This window comes from Erithacus rubecula, assembly GCF_903797595.1.
Source record: "Erithacus rubecula genome assembly, chromosome: 3".
Taxonomy (NCBI): domain Eukaryota; kingdom Metazoa; phylum Chordata; class Aves; order Passeriformes; family Muscicapidae; genus Erithacus; species Erithacus rubecula.
Window position 1 is genome coordinate 117,451,360 of NC_136689.1, and position 20,518 is coordinate 117,471,877.

Below are 20,518 nucleotides of genomic sequence, written 5' to 3' on the forward strand. Positions count from 1 at the left end.
CAACTCCTTCAATTATCTTCCACAGATTTTCTAAGGTATCCAACTCATAAGACTTCTCAAAGCATATAGAAAGAACACAAAATTAACTGGTGGCAGTGGAGTAAAATTCCTGACAGCTCCCCAGAGAGCTCACCACCACCTCTATCACTTCTATCCTAACAGACAGCACTCACTGTCTGCCATGGTTCGAGTCAAATGTACGTCTGAAGCCACCAGCTTATAGCAAAAACACACATTCCTCTTTCTCCAGACTGGCACACATCTTACTTGGTCACCTCTGGAATTGGGGAGGTAACATCTCAAATGCCACAGCTGAATTCTCACTTGAGTTGATTCCTGGTGAATCACATACAAAATCAGGCAGGGCAAAAGCACGGAAAAGGATGCAAAGTGAAAAAAGGAGCAGGGAGCAGCAATATAGGACAGGAAGAAATTTAGTCGCTTTCAATACAAGCATTTCAGAACCAGCTCTAGAAACCGTAGCTTGGTCACTGTGTATGACTGAGCTGGATATTATAGCACATAAATGCTCAATAACAGATACAAAATTATTTCACTGGTCTCTGTGTCCCTGTTAGCTACTTCAAGTGTCAATAACCTATATTCCTGAAGCATATATGGCATCATAACCATCACACTGCCCAAAACCAGGGATCTTTTCTCTGATTCTACCACAAACAAGGGACACCCGTGGACAGACAAGACTACAGATTTTAACCACAACCCCTCACAATGAATTAATGCAAAGGTATCTTCTTTACCCACCATTAAAACTTCCCTAGCTCTTCTAGGCAATTTTCACATGCCTTTCTCAATGCCTTTAAAAAGGAGTACCACAACACCAGGAGCCTATTTTCAGTTCTAAGCCTATTGTCAGAACTCTTACAACAGCTTTGCCCCTCCCATGGAAAAGTGGAACACAGAGAGCTAAAGTTTAACAGAACTATGGGCAAACAAAAACATATGTACAGCGAAGTTAGAGGGGTCACTACCCAGTACAACTTATGTACATACAGCTGAGAGCACCTAGGGCAACCAGTGAGCATTGCTTCAGGTAACCCTTCATTCTTCATAACCGGAGCAGGCAATATACAATGGTACGTACATACCGTGGTATATTGACTGTTGATTAGCAGTAAAACATTAACACACTGAATGTACACCAATACTCCTGGCTCACTATCTCCTATGAGTTGAAATGACAAACTTTGAAAACATAAATAACACCAGGAAAATTAAATTGCAATTCTTGAATACTTCACTTTTTGGTGTTTCAAGAAATGCAATACAAAAATGTGCAGTGTCTTAAATCAGCAGTATCTTAAATGAGCAAACTAAATGATAAACTATCTTAGTCAAATAGCTTACCTGCAAACAACCTATTGCATTGATTTTCCTTTTTATAGGGAAATAAAGTAAGAAGGAGAAAAGCTGAGTTGATTAAACCCAAAGCAGATTCAAAAGACATGATATATTAAAGGAAGTGGTAAGAATTTGGTAGGAAATAGCTAGGGGAAAAGCAAAACTACCAGTAGAGCAGAAAACTACAAGCAGAGCAAAAAGTGGCAAATGGACAACAGATTCCTTTCACTCTGCTGGAGGAAATGTTCCATTGCCACACCTTATTTCATCATTAAAACAAGATGTGACAGGCAATTTAACTGAAATGCAGTGGCCTTTTCACCTGGACTGGTAGGAACTAAACTAGCCACGTCCAATAAGGCAGCATCATGATGAGATGAAGAAACACAGATGGAACAGCAACTTCACAGACTTGGAAGCATGCAAGGCCTAAACATCTGCACTAGAACTGTTACAAACCTTCAATTTCTATGCACTCAAATTCCCCTGTCTTTGCTGAAGGATGTAAGAAAGGAATAATCTTCCAATGACAAGTCTGCCTGGACACTCTGAACTCAATCTGGCTCAAAGATCAAAGAGGAAGAAAATTAACTCATAAATAGTTAGAAGTTAAACATTAATCCCACAGGGGCTCCACTCTTTTATATTGGTAAGACTGCTGCACCCTAGAGACACCTAACAATATTTTTTCCATAACTACCAAAACTCTCTTTCATATCCAAAAATTTAAATGCGCCCAAACTCTGTTAGCACCACAACACTGTCAGTAACATGATAAAGTCTTGGCAAAGAATTTACATTTTGCTTATGAGCTACAGCCTGTCACCTCCTCTCCATTCAAGTTATAAAATGTTTCACAAAAAAACATCCTTTCTGTATTGGAGAAGTTTTAAATGCAGGAGACAGTCACTGTACAGAGACAAACAGCAACCTTGTCCCAGAACAGAAGCTGAATCACAGGCTGTAATGACAGTGTTGTACAACACCACCATGTTGATTCATAAGCAAAGCTGTTGCTTGACACTTAGTACAGGCAGTAGCCTGAGAGCATAAGACCACTATAACTCTATTTTCAGTATTTCAGTTTCTTCTGTTGACACGTTTCTTACTGAAAAGTGCCTCAAATCCAGAATATGAAGTTCTAAACATCAGGTAAATAGTTATGCTTTTCAAACTAAACTCCTCTAAAGAAAAAAAATAACCAACACATTTTAAATGGTTTAAATATTCCAAGAACTCATTGCACATTATTCTCTAATCAGAAATCTAACTTAAAATACCAAAAAAGCTCTCAAACAGAAGAGAAACAACATAAAGACCAATAATGGTGACTTTTAAGAAAAAGTTACTGCTACAATCCATTTCGCTACTTAAGATATCTAGATAATGACAGTTCCTACAAATAAAAACACCTTTATTTCCCAGTCAATCAGGTGACTCAAGAAAGTCCTTGCAGATTATAGCCCATAATTCAGGCAAAATCATTTGCTCCAAACTATCAAATACACAAACCATCCAGATACTTGATTATCACAATCCTGCATGAATTTTTCCTATCAAAGTGCTTCTAGTAAGCTTTAATCAAGGCCCAGAGGAGGATAGTTAATCATCTGGATGTGGTCAATTAAAGCTCCAGCAAGATGCATAACAAAACAGCTCCACAAAATACTCAGTCCATTAAAAAGTAATACTGGGATTTTAGCTCAAAGAATTGTTTTTCAGTTCTATTTTTGGCTGAATAGCAGGTTTTCAATCTATACTGAGAATGCAGAAGCAGATTAGTCTCCTCCTCATTTCTAATAAAACATGTTAACATCTGGCAACCCAGTTCTAATGTTATTTCCTCAGACCAATCCAGACTTCAAGATCTGAATGTCAGGCATTTTGCACGTTTCTCTCATTTTAAAGGAAACAAATAGCAACGCATGAATCTTTTAATCAAGCTACTTACAGTAAGTTCCCATCACTCATCTTTTGTTCATCTGAGCATTTAAATTTTTCAAAAATTCAGTTATGGACTGAGCGTGGTGGGAGGAAGAATTGTTGATTTCTCAGTTTGATAACAGAATATTATCTTCATATGTTCCAAGATACTCTAAAATATTTGACTGAAAGGTCAAAGCAACAGTCCTCTTTAAAAGGGAATAATACACTTGACTTAAACTCACTAAGAGACAAGATCAACCTGAAATCATAACTACAGTATAATTAAAGATAAATCACAATAATTGCACACAAAAGGAAACATTCTGTACTTCACAGTCTGAAAAGCTTTTTGCCAGATAATCAAATTTTTTACAATGAACCTGTCATTTGAAAGCAAATTAAATGGAATCCACTTTTACAGAATAAGATGAAACTGACAGCAACTCATCTGCTTTGTAAATGGAATCTTTAAATGTACCAACGCCCAGCACAAGTCTCACACAGTAGTACAAAGTCAAGCACAGATAATTTTATCTTTTAAGGAAAAGAGTCTGGCACTACTTGAACTGCTTGAGTTAAAGACATTAAAACAATAGTGAAGGCTGGCACAATGAGGTCAACCATATGTTTACCAGAGAATTTCTCATCCTTATGAAAACATTCCAAAGGTTGGTAACAGATAAAGTATACTATTCTGATAAAAAGTGTTTCAGAGAAAAGAAGAGGTAAAATGACTGAAAGAGAAAATAGTAATAAGATTTAAATACTCATCCAATCCATATCCCTAGATATGACAGGAGGAGAGTTTTTAACTTGAGAAGGGACAAGGAAACTGAATGGATTTAGGTTTCTTACTTGACCACCAATTCTTAATGAAGAAGAAATAAATAAAGCAATATGAACAGGTAGCATCAAATTCTATGAAGCATTTTATTCCAGACAACTTTCAGGGACAATATTTGCTATGCTCTACTAAACCATTATCATAATTTACTGACATATATACAGATTTTCTTCTCGAGGCTGATTAAGCAGTAATTTTAATTAAGTTGAATAAAAAAAGATGACAAGCAACTTTGCATTTGTAATCATCCAAGGAGAAACAATTTTTTTAGTACTGTGTATGAAAGGATGAATAGCTAGTATCCTCAATGAGATCATTAATGAGCAAAAATGAGGAGTCTCACAATTTCTGACTTACCACCACTAACTTTTGTCTTCTCTTTACTAATACATTAATATTGCTCTTAGGAAGGTAAATTATAGGGTTCTTTCCCTTCTTTCCCTGCCATCCCTAATTGATACCTGTTTTTCACACCAGTAATTAAGGTCACCTGAGGAAAAACAAGCAAACAAAACCCAAACTACAAAGGCTTGCACAGATTCCAGAACATATTTTTGAACAAAGCAAAGTAAAAAAAAAAACCAACAACAAAACCCCAAACAACTGCAAAGGCTCGAATATATTCCAGAATACCTTTTAAAAGCCTTCAATTACCAAAAGCAGGCAGAAGACATGTTACATAACCTTCATTGATCACAAAAGGTTGCTTACTGGCTCTTTTTATTTAAAATATTTAACCTATTTATTTTCATTTGCTTTCAATAAATGAAGTTGTAGTAGGGTTCAACAAATAGATAATACTATCTCTTCCTCTCTTCAAAAGATAAACACAACATATCCAGCTGACAGTTCTGTCACAGTCCTTCACTACTTCAAAGCCATGCAAGACGCACAAAATTTCTGGCTCCAAGCACTGAGCCAAAGACCTTCGTCATCCTCTTCCCCTCTGCCCGAGTGGAAATCTCAGCCTGTAATCTGCTTGAACGCTCATCTCTCAGTTGTAAACCAAGGCTGTGTGAGAGATATGATCTAATGATCTGAAGGCATTTACATTCGTTGCACACAGCCATAACTATGGGTAAATTCAACGGGAACTGTGCCTTTTCTCTTTTACATGAACAGAGGTAATGAAATCTCAGTCTCTGGGTGTAGTTGCCAGTATGGCTTATACCTGTGTGATATATAGTGAAGATCCTTTAGTCTAAAACTCTTAGCTCAGTAGAATTGCAGCAAACAATTAGAGAAAGTACTTGATCACCGAGTTTCGCACATGGTTTGAGCTAAGCTGCTTTAGCTTATTAATTACAAACTCACAGAGCCTTCCAAGGGAGCAGCTTAACAAGACAACATTCCCTGGCTCTTGCAAATGTATTGTGTTCTATTTTTCTCTTCTCAGAACTTGAATAGCTAGACCTAGACACAAGAATAAGATACTATAAAACTCAGAGCAAAAATAATTGCAAACAACCAGAATTACTCTTTTTTACAAAAAACACCTGTGTATTTTATTTTTCTGATTGAGATCATACACATATTCATGAGACATCAGAGTTCAGTGTGACAGGTTGAACGCATCCATGGTTTTTTACATTTTAGCTGCATAATTGGTCTATTGGTAAGGAAGAGCTGCTGACAGTGCTCAAGGGACACTGGTTTCAATAAGCTTTTCTATTACTGCTTTCTTTCTCGGAAGTGAATTCTTCCATTCTAGGTCAAAAATTCTGCAGCTGTTGCACAGCAAAATATTTCCCAAAATTCTATTTACACAGATACAAAAACATGCAAATGAGACTCCTTAGTGCCTAAAGCCATAAGTTTTATTTTGTTTATCTTTACTGAATGAAGACTAAGTTTTCAGCATGAGTTGGTAATCAAGTCAAAACTTTATTAATAAAATCCCGAGATTAAATTAACTAATCTTGGTAAAATTACTAAAAATTTTGTATTTATCTTACTTCAGTCTAGCATGGTTATATACCACAGTTAATATAACACACATCAGTACAGACTGATTATATAAAGGACTGACAATCTCTTAGTGGGCAGAAGAAATTTTTACTCTCTACTCATTCTGGTTTCAATTATGGTACTTGCATTTATGTTTAAATAATTACTGGAATTTTTATCTTCATTAGCATTTCACCAATGGAACTACTAAATACTTCATTCATTACCAACAATTTTATTCTCTTTATATCCCAGAATTGGTTATATAACCACAGTACCCACTCCTTTCCCTTTTTTCTTTCTCAAAACATCACAAATAGAATCCTGTAGTATGACATGTAACAGTACAGAAATAATGCGAGTAAACATCCAAGTTCCAATCAACTGAAAGCTTTCCTCACTTAAGGTTGGGGTTTTGGCTTTTTTTGGAACACACAAAAATAATACTTTAATTCTTTTTCCTGGACAAAGCTTTTAAATAAGAAAAAAATATTACCAAATCATTAAATAAAAACTCTGCCAGTATTGAGCAAAGATTGAGCAATAAGTAATTGTTCTGAGAACAGCTGGAAACACAGAACTTCCAATAACACTAGAAGAGCAGGTAAAGAATAGAAGGAAGTGAAACTAAGAGTCCATGTATTTTTTCTGGAGATTTCAGTGGCATGAAAATACCTTCCTCATCCCCTACCACGTTGACAGAAAATACTGGGGTGAAACTTGTGGGAAGTTTTCATACTGCTACTAGCTTGCATTCTGTGATACAAGTTCCTTAGGATCTCAAATTGGCCATGAATTCTGCATTGTCATCTTATACCATTATTTTATTAAATGGCTGCTTAGACACACCTTTGGAAAAAAAAAAAAAATCTATTGGTGGAACATCATGTAGCACCTTATTTTGGTGTGTGCATGTAATCTGATGGTAGCCCACCACAGCAGTTTTCAAGGCATAACACAGAAGAACAGTGAAAACTAACATCCTACACTCCTTAGCAAAGTTGTTGGTGTCACTAATTACATCACCTCTGCATGCAATCAGATGTAAATACCTACACGTACAAATCTTATGTGCCTAGCTTTACAGAATATATGAGAAATTATTCTGGAGACAAAAAACATAAAACCATTCTTCTAAATATTTCCACAATTTCATAAATCAATCTAGGAAGGTAAATCATAGCAATTACTATGCCAGTATTATCAATAAAGTAAATCTTTCAAGTCTATAATACAAATAGCTCATATCTGCATGTTGAGGGAAAGGCTTGAATTATTTAACACTTCGTACAGCAATGACATATTTTCTGTACATTTTCAACTGAACTTCCTTAACCTATTTTTTACCTGCTCTTCCATTCATAACCTAAGTCCTCTGTTTCCAGCCGTTCTGAGAACAATTATTCACTATTTATTTATATTTATGTTTAAAGGGTTCCGATTACTAAAGCTGCTATATCAACGTTTTCTAAAGCAAATCTCTCCTATACCCTTGTTCTACATTGCTTGTACCTATTCAGAATATCTCTGTGTTTTTATCCAGGAGAACATTGCACAAGCTTGGGCTTTTTCTGGGAAAATTCTTGAAAATAAGCTCTTCCTTTAAAGGTTTGTCTGGGGTGTGTTAGCTTTTTTTTAAGAAAAAATACAAATTGCCTAAAGTTATGCAAACCAGGTTTAAACCAGTCCAGCAGTGGCAAATTAGCAACACTGTGGTTAGATAATAAACACAAGACCTTATAAACATTGGTCTCTATTATTGCAGAAAACAAGGGTTACAGAAAACTCCCATTAAAGACTGTCCACACAGAAAAAAATCACTATAAGTTTAATGATACACACAAAGGCTCAAAGTCACAAGTTTTACAAGTTACTACGTATCCACTGAACTGCAGTAACAATTCAAGCAGATGCTCAGAGCCATTAGCAAAAAGAGGCAATTTGTTACAAGTTTCAAAACTTCCCTGTAGACTAAGAACAGGTTAATCAGATAACTCTTGTCACTTAACCTGAGACTTTTAAGTGGATCTGTAAAAATAAAATATAATTAACCTGGGGCATCATACATTGTAAAATGTAAATGCAAAAAATTACAGCATTTTAAGAAGTAGCTAGAACTTACTCTGTGCGCCAGTGTACCATTTTTATCAGTAAAATAAATAGCATTGTCATAACAGTGCAGTGTCAGACCACTGGTGTAGTCAGAGATGACAACGTGTTACACAAACATTTCAGGTAAACATCTGGTATTTAAAAACACTTCACTTCATCAGGAAAACAACATCTCTTTGTTGTGCCAGGCAACTTAGAAGAGAGCAATGATTCTAGTAAATTATTCTGAACAAAAAAAAAAAAACAAAAAAAACCCACAAAAAACCCAAAAAAACAAAACCAAAAAAACAAAAAAAAACCAAAAAATCCCCCTTAAAATTATAGATAGCAGTTTTGTTTGCAAACCATTTTTCCACACAGAACATTTAAATGTTAATTGATAGAATTCAGTCTCGAAATCTTGCTCACCTGGGAGCATGTCTTCAATAAACTTACTAGTTCTACTGTTCACATACTAAATTTTCATTTATGCTTACTGTTTACAACTCCTTTCCAATATGTTAAACTATATAATTAAATTAGTAATTTACTAAACACAGGAAAGAGTAACTAGAGCATCATGAAATTAAACAGCATTTAGATAAAAAAAAAACCTTCATAAATGTCCTTGAATCTCTTATCAAGAGACAGCAGAACATCATGTAAGAAAACAAAAAGTGTCATCTTACAGCTGGTATTTCTAAAATGAAAGCAATTACAACATCAGACTTAACTCGGCTGTAATTTCAGGAAGCGAGTATTACCCTCCACACATCTGACATTTAGGCAACATTTGTCATTCATGTATCCTCAACAACCTCACTTAATATGTAACCATTTTTCCCCTTTACAGAGGGAGCAACAGGAATTAGGGTGAGGCACGCTGCAGAAGGTCATTTACTAGGCCAGAGACAGCAACACAGCACAGCTTTACCAAGACCCTTTACAGAATGCCTCTTTCCCGGTTCACAGCTGCCATTTCCCTACTTCTCACTTATAAAAGATACTTCTTAATAAACTATAGCCTCTATTTTGCAGCTGAGCTTGTAAAAGTCTGCACATGAGAAGAAGAGCGTTGCAAAAACACATTTGCCAGCTAGAGCTAATAAAACCAAGATCAGACTACCTGCCTAAGCTACTGCTAAAAGAAGAACATTCTGTACGGTATGTTCAATTTCTTGATCTCATTTCATTTCAGTAACTCTGAAAGACACACGGGGTGGGGGGGGGCAGTATGCTTCTGAACTTCGGAGAATAATTTTTATCCCATACAGCTCAATGATTTGACATTTTAACTCTTTTCTAGGTTGTCAGGAAAATTAAAGAAATTTCATTCATTTTGCACATTCTTTCTGTGCTGTTCTATTACTGGCAACAAAAATGTAAGCTATACTGGACCAAAATGAGAGGAGATATAAATAATTCAAATATGTAAAAAAATTGAAAACTGCAAATACCCAAGGAAAAGTAGAGAAGTTGCTGGTTAAATAAGGAGAGACAGGGCCCACTGCCACAAAACCTAGAGATCTTTTATCCTGCCCCAATCGTAATAAAGCACCACCCACTCAGAGCAGCATACAGTGAAAGTGATCCATTCCGCCAGAGCAATTTCTGCAGCCCCTATTCAAGAACCCCTTCGGAGTAGGTATGGATGAATAATTCAGCTGGAAATACCTGTCAGGCAGCAGGATATTCCATGCTACTGTACCTACAGCAATCCCATCCGGCCGAGAGAGCCAGACGCTACCTGTCCACAGGGCTGACACCACACCGCAACCTCATTTTACGGAGAGAAAGAGCACGGGCAGCACGCGGCTTGGAGCAGGCCACGCCGGTCCCAGCCCCCGAGCGGGGGAATCGCGGCGCCGTGAGCCAGGAACCCGGAGCTGCTGCTCGCCGTGCCCGCGATGCCCCGGGGAGGGTCGCACTCACCGCAGCGCCCGCCCCGCACGGTGGGATACGCATACCCACGGCGCCCAGCGAGGCTGCGGCCCCCCAAGCCCCGGGATCCCTTCGCCCGCCCAGGGAGCGGCGGCATCGCTGCCAGACGCCTCCCTGAGGCGCCGCGTCCCCCGCGCCCCGGGCCCGCTGCCTCCCCCCGCGCCGCCCCGCCCGAGTCCCGGCCTCTCCCCTCACAGCCCTGCGCGTCTCACCTCCATCCCAGCGCCGGACCGGCCCCTCCCTGACGCCACCTGCCCTCGCCGGCCCCGCTACCCGGGAGCTCGACGCCCTCAGCTCTGCCCGGGCGGTTCCTCGCTCCGCGCCGCTCTTCGCGCTGCACCGGGCGGCGCCACGCACGCACGCGCCCGGCGGAACGGCTGCTCCCGGCTCCTCCCGGCTCCCCCCGCTGCCGCCCGGCCCCAGCGCTGCCCCGGGGGCTCCGCTGCAGACGCCTCACCTGCATCGACGCCATGATGGATCCGCCTCCTCCCCTCCCCTCCCCTCTGCGCCGCCGCCGGCGCGGCCCCGCCCCGCGCGCTCCCCGGTCACATGCCCGCGCCCGCCCGTTGAGCGGCCGCGCGTGCGCGGGGCGGGGGCGGTGTGGGCGGGCCCGAGGAACGCGAGCGGCGCGGGCGGGTGGTGTTTGTGAGCCGGCTGCCAGGGGGATCCACCGGCTCTGCTCGCACTCTGCTCCTGCGACCGCGGCGGGAGCATCACCGCCGCCCGCGGGGGCGGCAAGGGGCTGATCCCCCGCCGGTTTCTGTTTGTGAAGGTTTTTAGAGCTGAACGTGCCGAGTGTTCAAGTGACTCAAGTAATGCAGGCTGTGCCCCTCCCTTTTGTGGGTTACTCCGAGCTCCCCTCACACCTGGTGTGCCCTGGCGTGTCATACAATCATAGAACCATGGGATGTCAAGGAGTGGGAAGGGACTTTGAAGATCATCTCGATCCGACACCCGGCCATGGGCAGGGACACCTGCGGCCAGACCAGGCTGCTCAGCCCCTTCAGCCTGGCTGCGAGCACTGCCGGGGACGGGGCATCCACAGACCTCCCTCGGCAACCTCTTCCAGCGCCTCACCACCCTCACAGCAAAGAACTTCTTCCTGATACTTTAAAACCCCAATTCTCTTGTTGCAGTGTGTCCCATTACTCCACTGCTGTCCCGAGATCCGCCACAGGCCGGCCGGGGCCGCTGAGGGGCTGAGGGGCCGCGGGCTCGGCGCCTCTTTCCCGCTTCCCTCCCCGTGTGCTGCTCTGCCACAAGTCAGCTGATTTTCCTGCACTGGTGGTGTACGAGTCCAAACCAACGTGGGTGTATTTTAAGTCGGAGCTTTTCTGGATTCCACGTTTTCCTTTCCTGGACTGGAATAATCCCTGTCCTTTGCACCAGATGATTTTGCCATATCTGTGTAGGTGAAAATAAACAGGCAGCGCTCAGTAGAGTGACTGTGCAATCAATAAATTAAACAACTTGGGTTACACACTTCATAAAGCTGTTATGCCTGCTGTAGTGTTTCAGACTTAACGGATCCTCAAGATAAACCTACAAAATGTTTATCCAAAGACAACCTATAAAATTTATAATCCCGGTGGTTATGTAAAACTAAGGATTTAACAGAGAAACTGATTTTATAGGTCATTATAATCCCCATCCCTCCACTGCTCGTGCTGCACACTCCAAAAACACTGAAGCCCCTTCCTCTGTCCCTTCACCCCTCTCCTTTCTGATGATGTTAAAAAATCCTTGGCTCACCTCTGCTCCAGTGGTAGCCCCAATTTTTTCTTCAAAGCTGGCCTGATAAGCAAACAATTAAATTATTGAACAGTTGTTTGCAGTTTGTATTACCTTTGAACTCTTTGATTTTAGACCTCTAGAAGGGTTCTGCACCCAAAAGCCTGCCTGTCTTATTCAACCATATTATTTAGTGTCATGCAAGTACTACCTTTATGTACAAGCTTTACCTTCTGCTATGTTTTTAATTTGCTTAACTTTGCAAACAGTTAACTGGAGGAAAAGAAAACCCCAGCACAACACAGCATCAGTTTCCAACTTTTATCCAGCATCAACAGTGTCGTTGTTGTTAAAGCAATCATACAAACTTTGGGGTTTGCTTAAAAGGCAGAACCCTTTAAGCAGAAGGCAGCAGGAGTATCCTTACCCTGTGAGGTAGCTGCAGAAGTGAACAAGCCCCTTGGCTTTGCAGGAATTTGCTGAAGATGGAATCAATATATGTTAATTTTTGAGTAGGAAAGGAAATGAGCCTACAAAAAGTAAAGATGGCAAAACTATTGTCATGTAAGCTACATCCTATACATTTGTCTTCTAAATTCAATTCTCAATCAAAAATTATGGGCTCCTGATGCCACACAACCTGATATTGCTCAACTATGTTTTCCCTGGAAGTCAGTATTTATTACTATATAATTTTTCCAAGACCATTTAGGTTGCAGGATGTGGGAGTCCAGGGTATCTCCCTGGCTCCTCTGAGGATGCAAAGACACCCCTGGCAGACCCCTCTGAGTCCCCCAAGTGCTGCTCAGGAGCTGCAGGGGCTGGATTTGGCTCCTTGGGAGAATTTGCCAACGCTGAGAGAAGAGACATAGAAAATAATGATGAGTAGAGTGTAAATTAGAATATTAGAATATAGTATATGTAGGTTTTTAGATTGTTTATATTAAGGGCCATGTGGCCAAGATGGAGGATCCTGGGTGTGGTGGGCTTCTTCCTCCTTCTTCTTCGTGTCATCCATGCTGAAGTTGCACCCTGGGAACCACAGATTGGATGGGGAAAGAACTGGACATTGTAAAGAGGTTGCATGGCATTGGGGAAAATTTGTAAATATTGTATACGCAGTTTAGAGTATAAAGGCCTTGGCACAGCCCTCGCAGGGGTTCTTCTGCAATGGCTGACCTGCAGAGTGGACCTGTGTCAGGCTGGCAGAAACATTTTTAAAGATAAGATAAATAAACAGCCCTGAAACAACACAAGGTCGTCTCAAGCTGCTTTCTTGCCAGTGCCTCTGAGAGAACCAGACTCCTGACCACCTGCATGCCCTCTCTGGGGAGGTCTCACACCTGAAGAGACCCTCAGAGACAGGACTCCCACAGCAGAGCATTTGTTGCATTAAGTAGACACATAAAGCTAGTATAAGTTTCTCTTTCCTGCAGTTCATCAGAAGGAGCTTAGGCTGTTATAGCTAAGTGGAACATTTCTGGTTTACTAGCTGTTGTTGTTTTGCACGATCCAAACATATGTTTATCCTAAAATACATTTCTTAATGCCATATGCCACAGAGATAGCAAGAACATCGAGCTTAAGCAATGGACATGTGTTTGGTTATAAACATGGACATATTGACTATCTGTGTTGATGTAATCACAGTGAGATACAACTGACTTCAAACCATTATACTCTTCCAGGAAACCCTGTTGAGGGTCAGAAGATACAAAGCAGCATAAGCTTGTGAGTGCCAGAACACTTCATAGACTGCAAGCTGGTTTTGTATAGAAAGATCAGCTTTGTGGTCCTAAGCAAATTGTATTCAGTACAAATATGACTTCTACTCTGTAATAAAGGAAAATTATCTCTGGATGAAAAGCCACATTGGCAAAAAAAAAAAAAAAAAAAAAAAAAAAAAAAAAAAGCTTTTAACTATTGAGCCCTTATGCTCAATAAGTCTTTTTTATCTATCACATAGAGCTTTTCAATATTAAAAACAAGTTACCTACTACATTTTTTTAATTGTTTAATTGAAGTATTGTTTACTGAGATAACTTCACCTATGCTGCAAATCCTACTCCTGAGGATAGCAGGCATGAAAAGCAAGGGACAGTTTACCCTGCATATAAATAGAGCATGAGTTAATTACTACCTACTCAATCTTAACTGGGTATGTAAGTAACTAAAGCTTTACACTGCAGTTGAAACTCGTGGGCAGAATCCTCCATCCCTGAATTCACTTTGATTTTATTCTTACAGGACTACCAAAGGTGTCTTTTATCACTGTTGTCACATCTTTGTTTTTTAAAGTGTCATGCAATGCCTGGTATATACATGAAATATTTTTTTAACTTCTTGTCATCAGGGGAATAGGGGCATCTAGAGAATTATCCCTATGTTTTCTTGGGGTTTTTTTCCCTTTCCTCATTTCCTGGTAACGTGGCTCTACAAAACAGAGATGTTTTGTACAGTGCATAATGCTATAGGGATTAGGGAATCAGTCCCAGAAGCACAGTAAGAGAACAAAAACTATTATCATACTCCCAGAAAGAATATATGAATATCAGTATCTTCTTCATAAATTACCCAGGAATCCCACTAAGGAAAGGCCCTAATTCCCAGAGAGGGTAAATTTCACTAGGAGTAGGTTATTATAATTTGGTTTTCATTTCAGCATTGACCTTCACCTACACAAAACATAGAAGAAAACACTTCTGCAGTCAACCCTTCCTAATCTGTTGCCAGTATAGAGAGTACAACACATTAACTGTTTGGTTTTTTAAGAAGAATGCTTTAGTATTTAGCTAATGCAGTCTGATCTTTCACCAGTCAACCTAAGTTTTGCCATAGACTTCAAGGATCAGAGTCCTGGGTCTCAAATATTCAAAGCTTATGGGGTAAGAAATTTAATCTGTTACCTTCATTATTTCAGAGAGCATCTTACATTGATCTGATCAAATACATGATTATGACTCACATATTGAAAACATATGGAGCAAATAATGAAAATTGTACCTGCTACTAAAATTTTTTTGGTAAATATTCTTGAAGGACACTGTATCTCTTGAGCATGGAGGACTCCCTGCCCCTCAGAGGAATTGTGCTGCTTCTTCCACTCATACCTGACAATTTAAAGAAGGGCACTGAGTTTAAAAGCTCCATGGAACGAAGATTTCACACATACATTTCACACATAGCTAAAAATTAAAATAGCCTAAATTTGCAAGATAACTTTGATTTGTTGAGGTTTGTTGTTTTATTCCTTAGCAATTATGTAGGTTTTTCATCAACAGTGTCTTTCATTTTCATCTTAGTTCTTAATAGTAACAGGCAAAATGTCATTTTCATCCCAGGACTTTCAAAGGGATGAAAAGAGGCTAAGGAAAAGTCCCACCTTATTACTAATCTGCTACAAGGGCAGCAGAGGGTAATCTTATTCTCAGATGACATATGCCACCATTTCTTCTCTTGTTTAGGATTTGACAATTTTGAAGCCGCTGGCTGATCTGTGACTTTTATCTTATAGACAGGAAGACTAAACTACCAAAGTGATTTCCATCAGATCAGAAAAGGATTTGTCATAGTATGTGGAGATACAGGTGTAATTACTGCAGGTCAAGAAGGAGGACATGGGGCTAGGGAAAGGGGTGGAATTGCCTGCTTTAGTAATGTGCAGAATCACAGAATGTGTCAGGTTGACAGTGGGTCACCTGGTCCAACCTCCTTGCTCAAGCAGGGGCATCTCAAAGCACATGGCACAGGATTACATCTAGGAAGTTCTTGAATATCTCTAGTGAGAGAGACTCCACAACCTCTCTGGGCAGCTTGCACAGTAAAAAAGTACTTCCTATATTCAGGTGGAACTTTCTGTTTCTGCATCAGATTCTTCCTATTGTCTCTTGTCCTATTGTTTGGCACCATGTGCTGTAATTACCAATTTGTAGTAATTGTCAAGCCATGTTCTTAGGCAGCAGGAGTCCTCCAGCTCTTTTAAATGCTGTAAAGATAAACACTTACAAAGACAAAAGCTGTAAAATTTTAACGAGGACTGTGTAGGACCTATCCTCAATTAAGTAGATTAATGCATTTAAAAGTATAATGTTACATAATTATTAAAAGTCCATCCACATCAAAAGCATCCACAGCCCATGTGAGAAGGTTGATTACTGTGTCTGTCAAATCCAAGTGTTCAGGAGCTGCTCAGTGATAATACCCCCATGATTCAAACCTAATTATAATTTAGTAATTGTATTTTATCTCTAAAACCTGTGAACTGGAGGTTTCTCAGGTGACTCCAAGAGTTACATGAATACCTAGTTCATGCTGTTGTTAGAAATGCACAGAAGTGACTCTGACTTCATAACCAATGAAAAAGTCATTGATTAAGAATTTTCAAAATTAAGCAGCTGTTTGGTTTTGCCGGCCTAGAAGCAAGATACAACTAGTAAAGAGGCATCTTGGGTAACCTCTACAGATGAGTGATAAACCACCACAGCTCTCAAGGGCTGAAAAGCAATTCCTCCAACTGTGCACATCAGACTGCCTTCACTGGATCTTGCACACTACTTACTGAGCTTGAAGAATTTCATTTTACAAGCCTATACACCAAGATGCCACTGGTCCTGCTTGTTGATTTATTTAATATCTCTCAGGAAAGACAAGATTTCATATGGGGAATGATTGCAGTGAAGCAGAGCCATGATATAAAAACAGAATGGGTGAGCAGTTGACTGTTTCAGCTGAGTATTTTCAGAGTTCCTCTCCTTAGTCATAGTTGTTTATTACCAGTCAAATATCTATGGCAACTATGAAAGCCGCTTAAATATTGCTATATCATTTTCATGTTTAATTTGCAGGAAACTACAAATAATGCTGATTCAAATGGAGTGTCACTTCTGGAAAACATTATATGTCATCTTAGTATGGTAATGTGGGAAGCTTTTCCCTGTATAGAAAAAGAAAATAAATCCTTTGTACCAAATGCATTCAAATTCTAGATATTTTTCAAGCTTGGTAATACCAACCAAAATTGACAACTTTTAAATCTGTTTAACAAGCATCCCATTGTTTTTCTAGACAGAGTAAGAACTCATAGCAACACAAAATACAGTTTGTGTATTATTTATAGTTTTGTGTAGTAGTGATTTGGTAGATAAGGTTTCTATTAATGTAAATAGGACACCAGTAGTTGTTTTTTTCATGGTAAGAAAAGCCTTAGCTATGAATTCGCACCTGAAAAGGCAGTGTTAAACATGAATTAACATTAATGGAATTAACAATATTTGTGTTTTTAACTTCAAAGTAACTTCTAGTTGAAGAAAGAAATTAACTACAAATTAATATGGAGTAGCATTATCCATGTCCATATTCACAAAAAATGAATCCTACAAAACTATCCTGAAAACTAACAACTCTAGAACTGAACTGTAGATTTTAATTTATCTAAAAGTTCTCATGTTGTTACTTTCACTGATCTAAAAGGCAGCACATATTTCAGGGGCAATTTTAATTTAATTTTCCAATTCTACCTTTAATATGTAAGACAACATTATGACTCTTGAAAACTGTCTGATTACGCAAGTTCAAAAGGATAAAATATTGAAGTACTCCATTTGTTGAAGAACAATCATGATCTTGCAATTCTGACCTCCTCCCATCTGGTGTGGGAGGAAAATCCTGTATTCTGTAAACACAAAACAGTAACATGGTAATGACAGAGAGATCTTTTTTTGGTTTTGTTGTTTTTTTAATCTCAGTGACCTTTCTCCCATAGAAGAGAAATTGCACAACCTACATTTCAGAGGCAGCATAAGCAAAGCTCTATTTCATGACACACACTCGTTAAAACTCCATAAATACTCTGTCTTCTTTTTTCTGTGCTGCCTTAGTGATTATGCTCAACATTCACAGGTGACTAATAATAAACATAGAATCTACTTTGTCTTCTTTCATAGCTCATCTAAACATTGAGCCACACCTGCAGCTCACAACATTGGTTATCTTCCCATAAAATTGCCATCTAATAAGCTACATTTAAAAAGAATTCCAACTCCAGTCTAGTTTATTATTTGTCAAAAGCCTTCAAAAGTTGAACGTTTTCTATGGGGAAAAAAAATCACTAAAGCCTTTTTTTCTAAAGCTTTAGTTTGTCTTTAAAAACAAGCACCCTAGTTTAATTTCCAAATCCACTCAATGTTTAATGAATTGTTGCTGTTTTTCTCTTATGCCTGCTCTTTTTGTCATACTTAGGTGCTGCAATTAAGTTTATACCACAGCTTCAACCCTTAGTTTTTAGGTAGGAATACTGCTACTTCTCATTGTGATTTTGTTTACTCTGCAGTAACTGTTACTCCCTTAAATTACACTGCAATATTTAACCTGACAAAATTAAACTCGGAATACAAAACATGGTCTGAGAAGTTAATTTTTCTGCCTGTGTTCCTTCTCCACTTTATCATATAAACCAACAGATTTAGGCAAGTTTGGGGAGCACTCTTTCAATGGGAAAAGTAAAAAGAAGAAAGGGGTAAATAACCAGACAGTCACTACTGCAATTTAGGCCAGTGAAATAAAATAGACAGTGAGAAAACACAGACAGAAGCAACCCATTTTCCAACCTTCCTACCATTAATTGAGAAATGCCTTTTGGATACCGTGTCCAGCATCTGTTGAATAAAATGGCACAGAGAATCCTGATGGTGAATCCTCCTTTCTTCAATTTCAAAACCAGAAAGGAGTGTCAAGTCTTGTGGAAGGGAGTTCTGATCCTTCTAGATGCACAGACTATTCATATTGGAGACCATCAGAGACTTCTTCAGCAGCTTATACACACTCAAATCATTACAAACCATAAAACAGCATGACTACTCATTGTTTACAGTTAATAAACAATCTGGAAGTTTTTATGACTAAATCAGCAGTTCAGCTTAAAATTTGAACCTCAAATACAGGGCTACCTTTCTAAGTAAAAGAAGTACTGTGGGACACTTGGAAGTTTTCAGAATATCCCCAGCAGGATATCCTTGAAATATCATTGAAAGTATCCTCTTCAAGCCTGTTTTAGTACTTGGTGCTGAGAATTGTGGATACTTGTAATTCAGAGCAGCACAAGTTATCTTAACATTTCAACTCCATGAAACTCTTCAGAATTATGAAAAAAACCACCACCTTTTATTTAATACATGCAGCTTCACAGCCTATTACCCAAATACTAATTATATTTTGCTCACCTACATTATAGCCATGAAAATAATGATTCTGCATATGAACACTTCCTTTAAGATGCCATAAATCAACAGAAACACAGGTTTAAAAATTTTCAACTTTGAAATTTATTTAGAACTCAGGGCTTAAGCGTGGTAAGTTTCCAATTGTCTGATAATAGCACACCCATTTAACTATCATGGAAATTGCACTAATTCCCCCTGCCCCCCTCCCCCTTAGAAATCTGGTTCATTTTAACAGCCGGTGGTTCTGCACATAGTGCACTCTAGGACACTACTGCAATTCCTGAGTGTTCAAAGCTACTGTATAATACATTAAGCTGAAAGAAAACCAACAAAATTATTATTCAGAGCTAAAACAGCTATTTTACCTTACTGCTAAAGTACAGAATCATAAAATGCAATGTATTTTAACAAAATTAAGGAAATTCTTCTAGAATGCTTAAAAAAGGGAAGAGAGAAAAAAAAAAGAAAAAAAAGATTTTAAAAATGACATATTTTTTGCCTTAGTTTAAAACTAAATAATTTTTAGCCTCAAGTCATTAGCCTCAAGACTATTAAAAATGGCCAGTGAACTTAAGACTCACTCAGACTGATATGTAGTTGTGACTAAAATATCCATGTTGGTATTCCTTGACCTTTTAGGGTATTCCTAGCGGCTCTAACAAAAGCAGCATAACAGGGTAGCTCTGGTTTCTCATTCTAGTGCTCTTGAAAATGAGTTACTAACAGCACTGACCAGAGTGCTTACACATGGAATTTCAGACAATCACCCTACAATGCACTTCAGCTTTACTGTGCAAAGCCAATCTAGTCACAAACATCCCCACATTAAACACATTAAATTGTGCCAAAGTATGTGATGTGAATAAACGTCAGCTAATATACCGACACACTGACAAACGTCAGCAGTGTTTAAGCCCAGAATAAAATTTCATTTGTCAGAACTGACCTCCTCCCTGGGCAGACTGCATAATCTATCTAAATTATTAGTTTCCATCCAGGAAAATACCTTCCAAGTTGTATTTATGTTGACAAACATAAAGTTTAGAGGAGAGTTTAGTTCCTCTAAATTAGCTGTGAGATAAAACATCAAGAAAGAGGTTCCACCATCAGTTGGTGGGATTTTTCCATGATAGACCACAATCACTTCTTAATCAAAACAAAGATGAAGCAGTGGCAGCTGATGGAAATGCTAATAACATTGTTCTTGCCTAATTTCTCATGATGCATAAGTTTTATTCTCATTTACAGATGATTTTAGCAGAAGGGTTCTTCAGGCTGAACAGAAAGCAACTTCTTGTCTCAAGTTGTTTTCTTTATGGAAACTTGTTTTGAATCAATACTACAGGCAACTGCCAGCAGCATCTACCAAGAGATAATGTGTTCCACTCTAGTATTTTATCAGTGGCTCGCCAATCCTTTTCCCCTAAAATATTTGTAAAAACACTGGAAATACCTATGA

At 39.0% G+C, this 20,518-nt stretch overlaps 1 protein-coding gene across 4 annotated transcripts in view; it reads right to left on the reverse strand.

Annotated features, from left to right (window-relative positions):
- The window catches only part of UBE2W (ubiquitin conjugating enzyme E2 W), a 65,081-nt gene extending 54,445 nt beyond the window's left edge, over window positions 1-10,636 (reverse strand). Inside the window, exon 1 of one of the 4 annotated variants that reach the window (XM_079299536.1) lies at window positions 10,569-10,624. In XM_079299536.1, coding sequence (XP_079155662.1) covers window positions 10,569-10,583 — 15 coding nt within the window. In that variant the 5' untranslated portion in view covers window positions 10,584-10,624. Of the gene's footprint in view, window positions 1-10,323; window positions 10,497-10,568 lie in introns of those variants that run through there. The other 3 variants (XM_079299538.1, XM_079299537.1, XM_079299539.1) reach the window with 3 other exon arrangements.
- Between the last annotated feature and the right edge of the window lie 9,882 nt (window positions 10,637-20,518).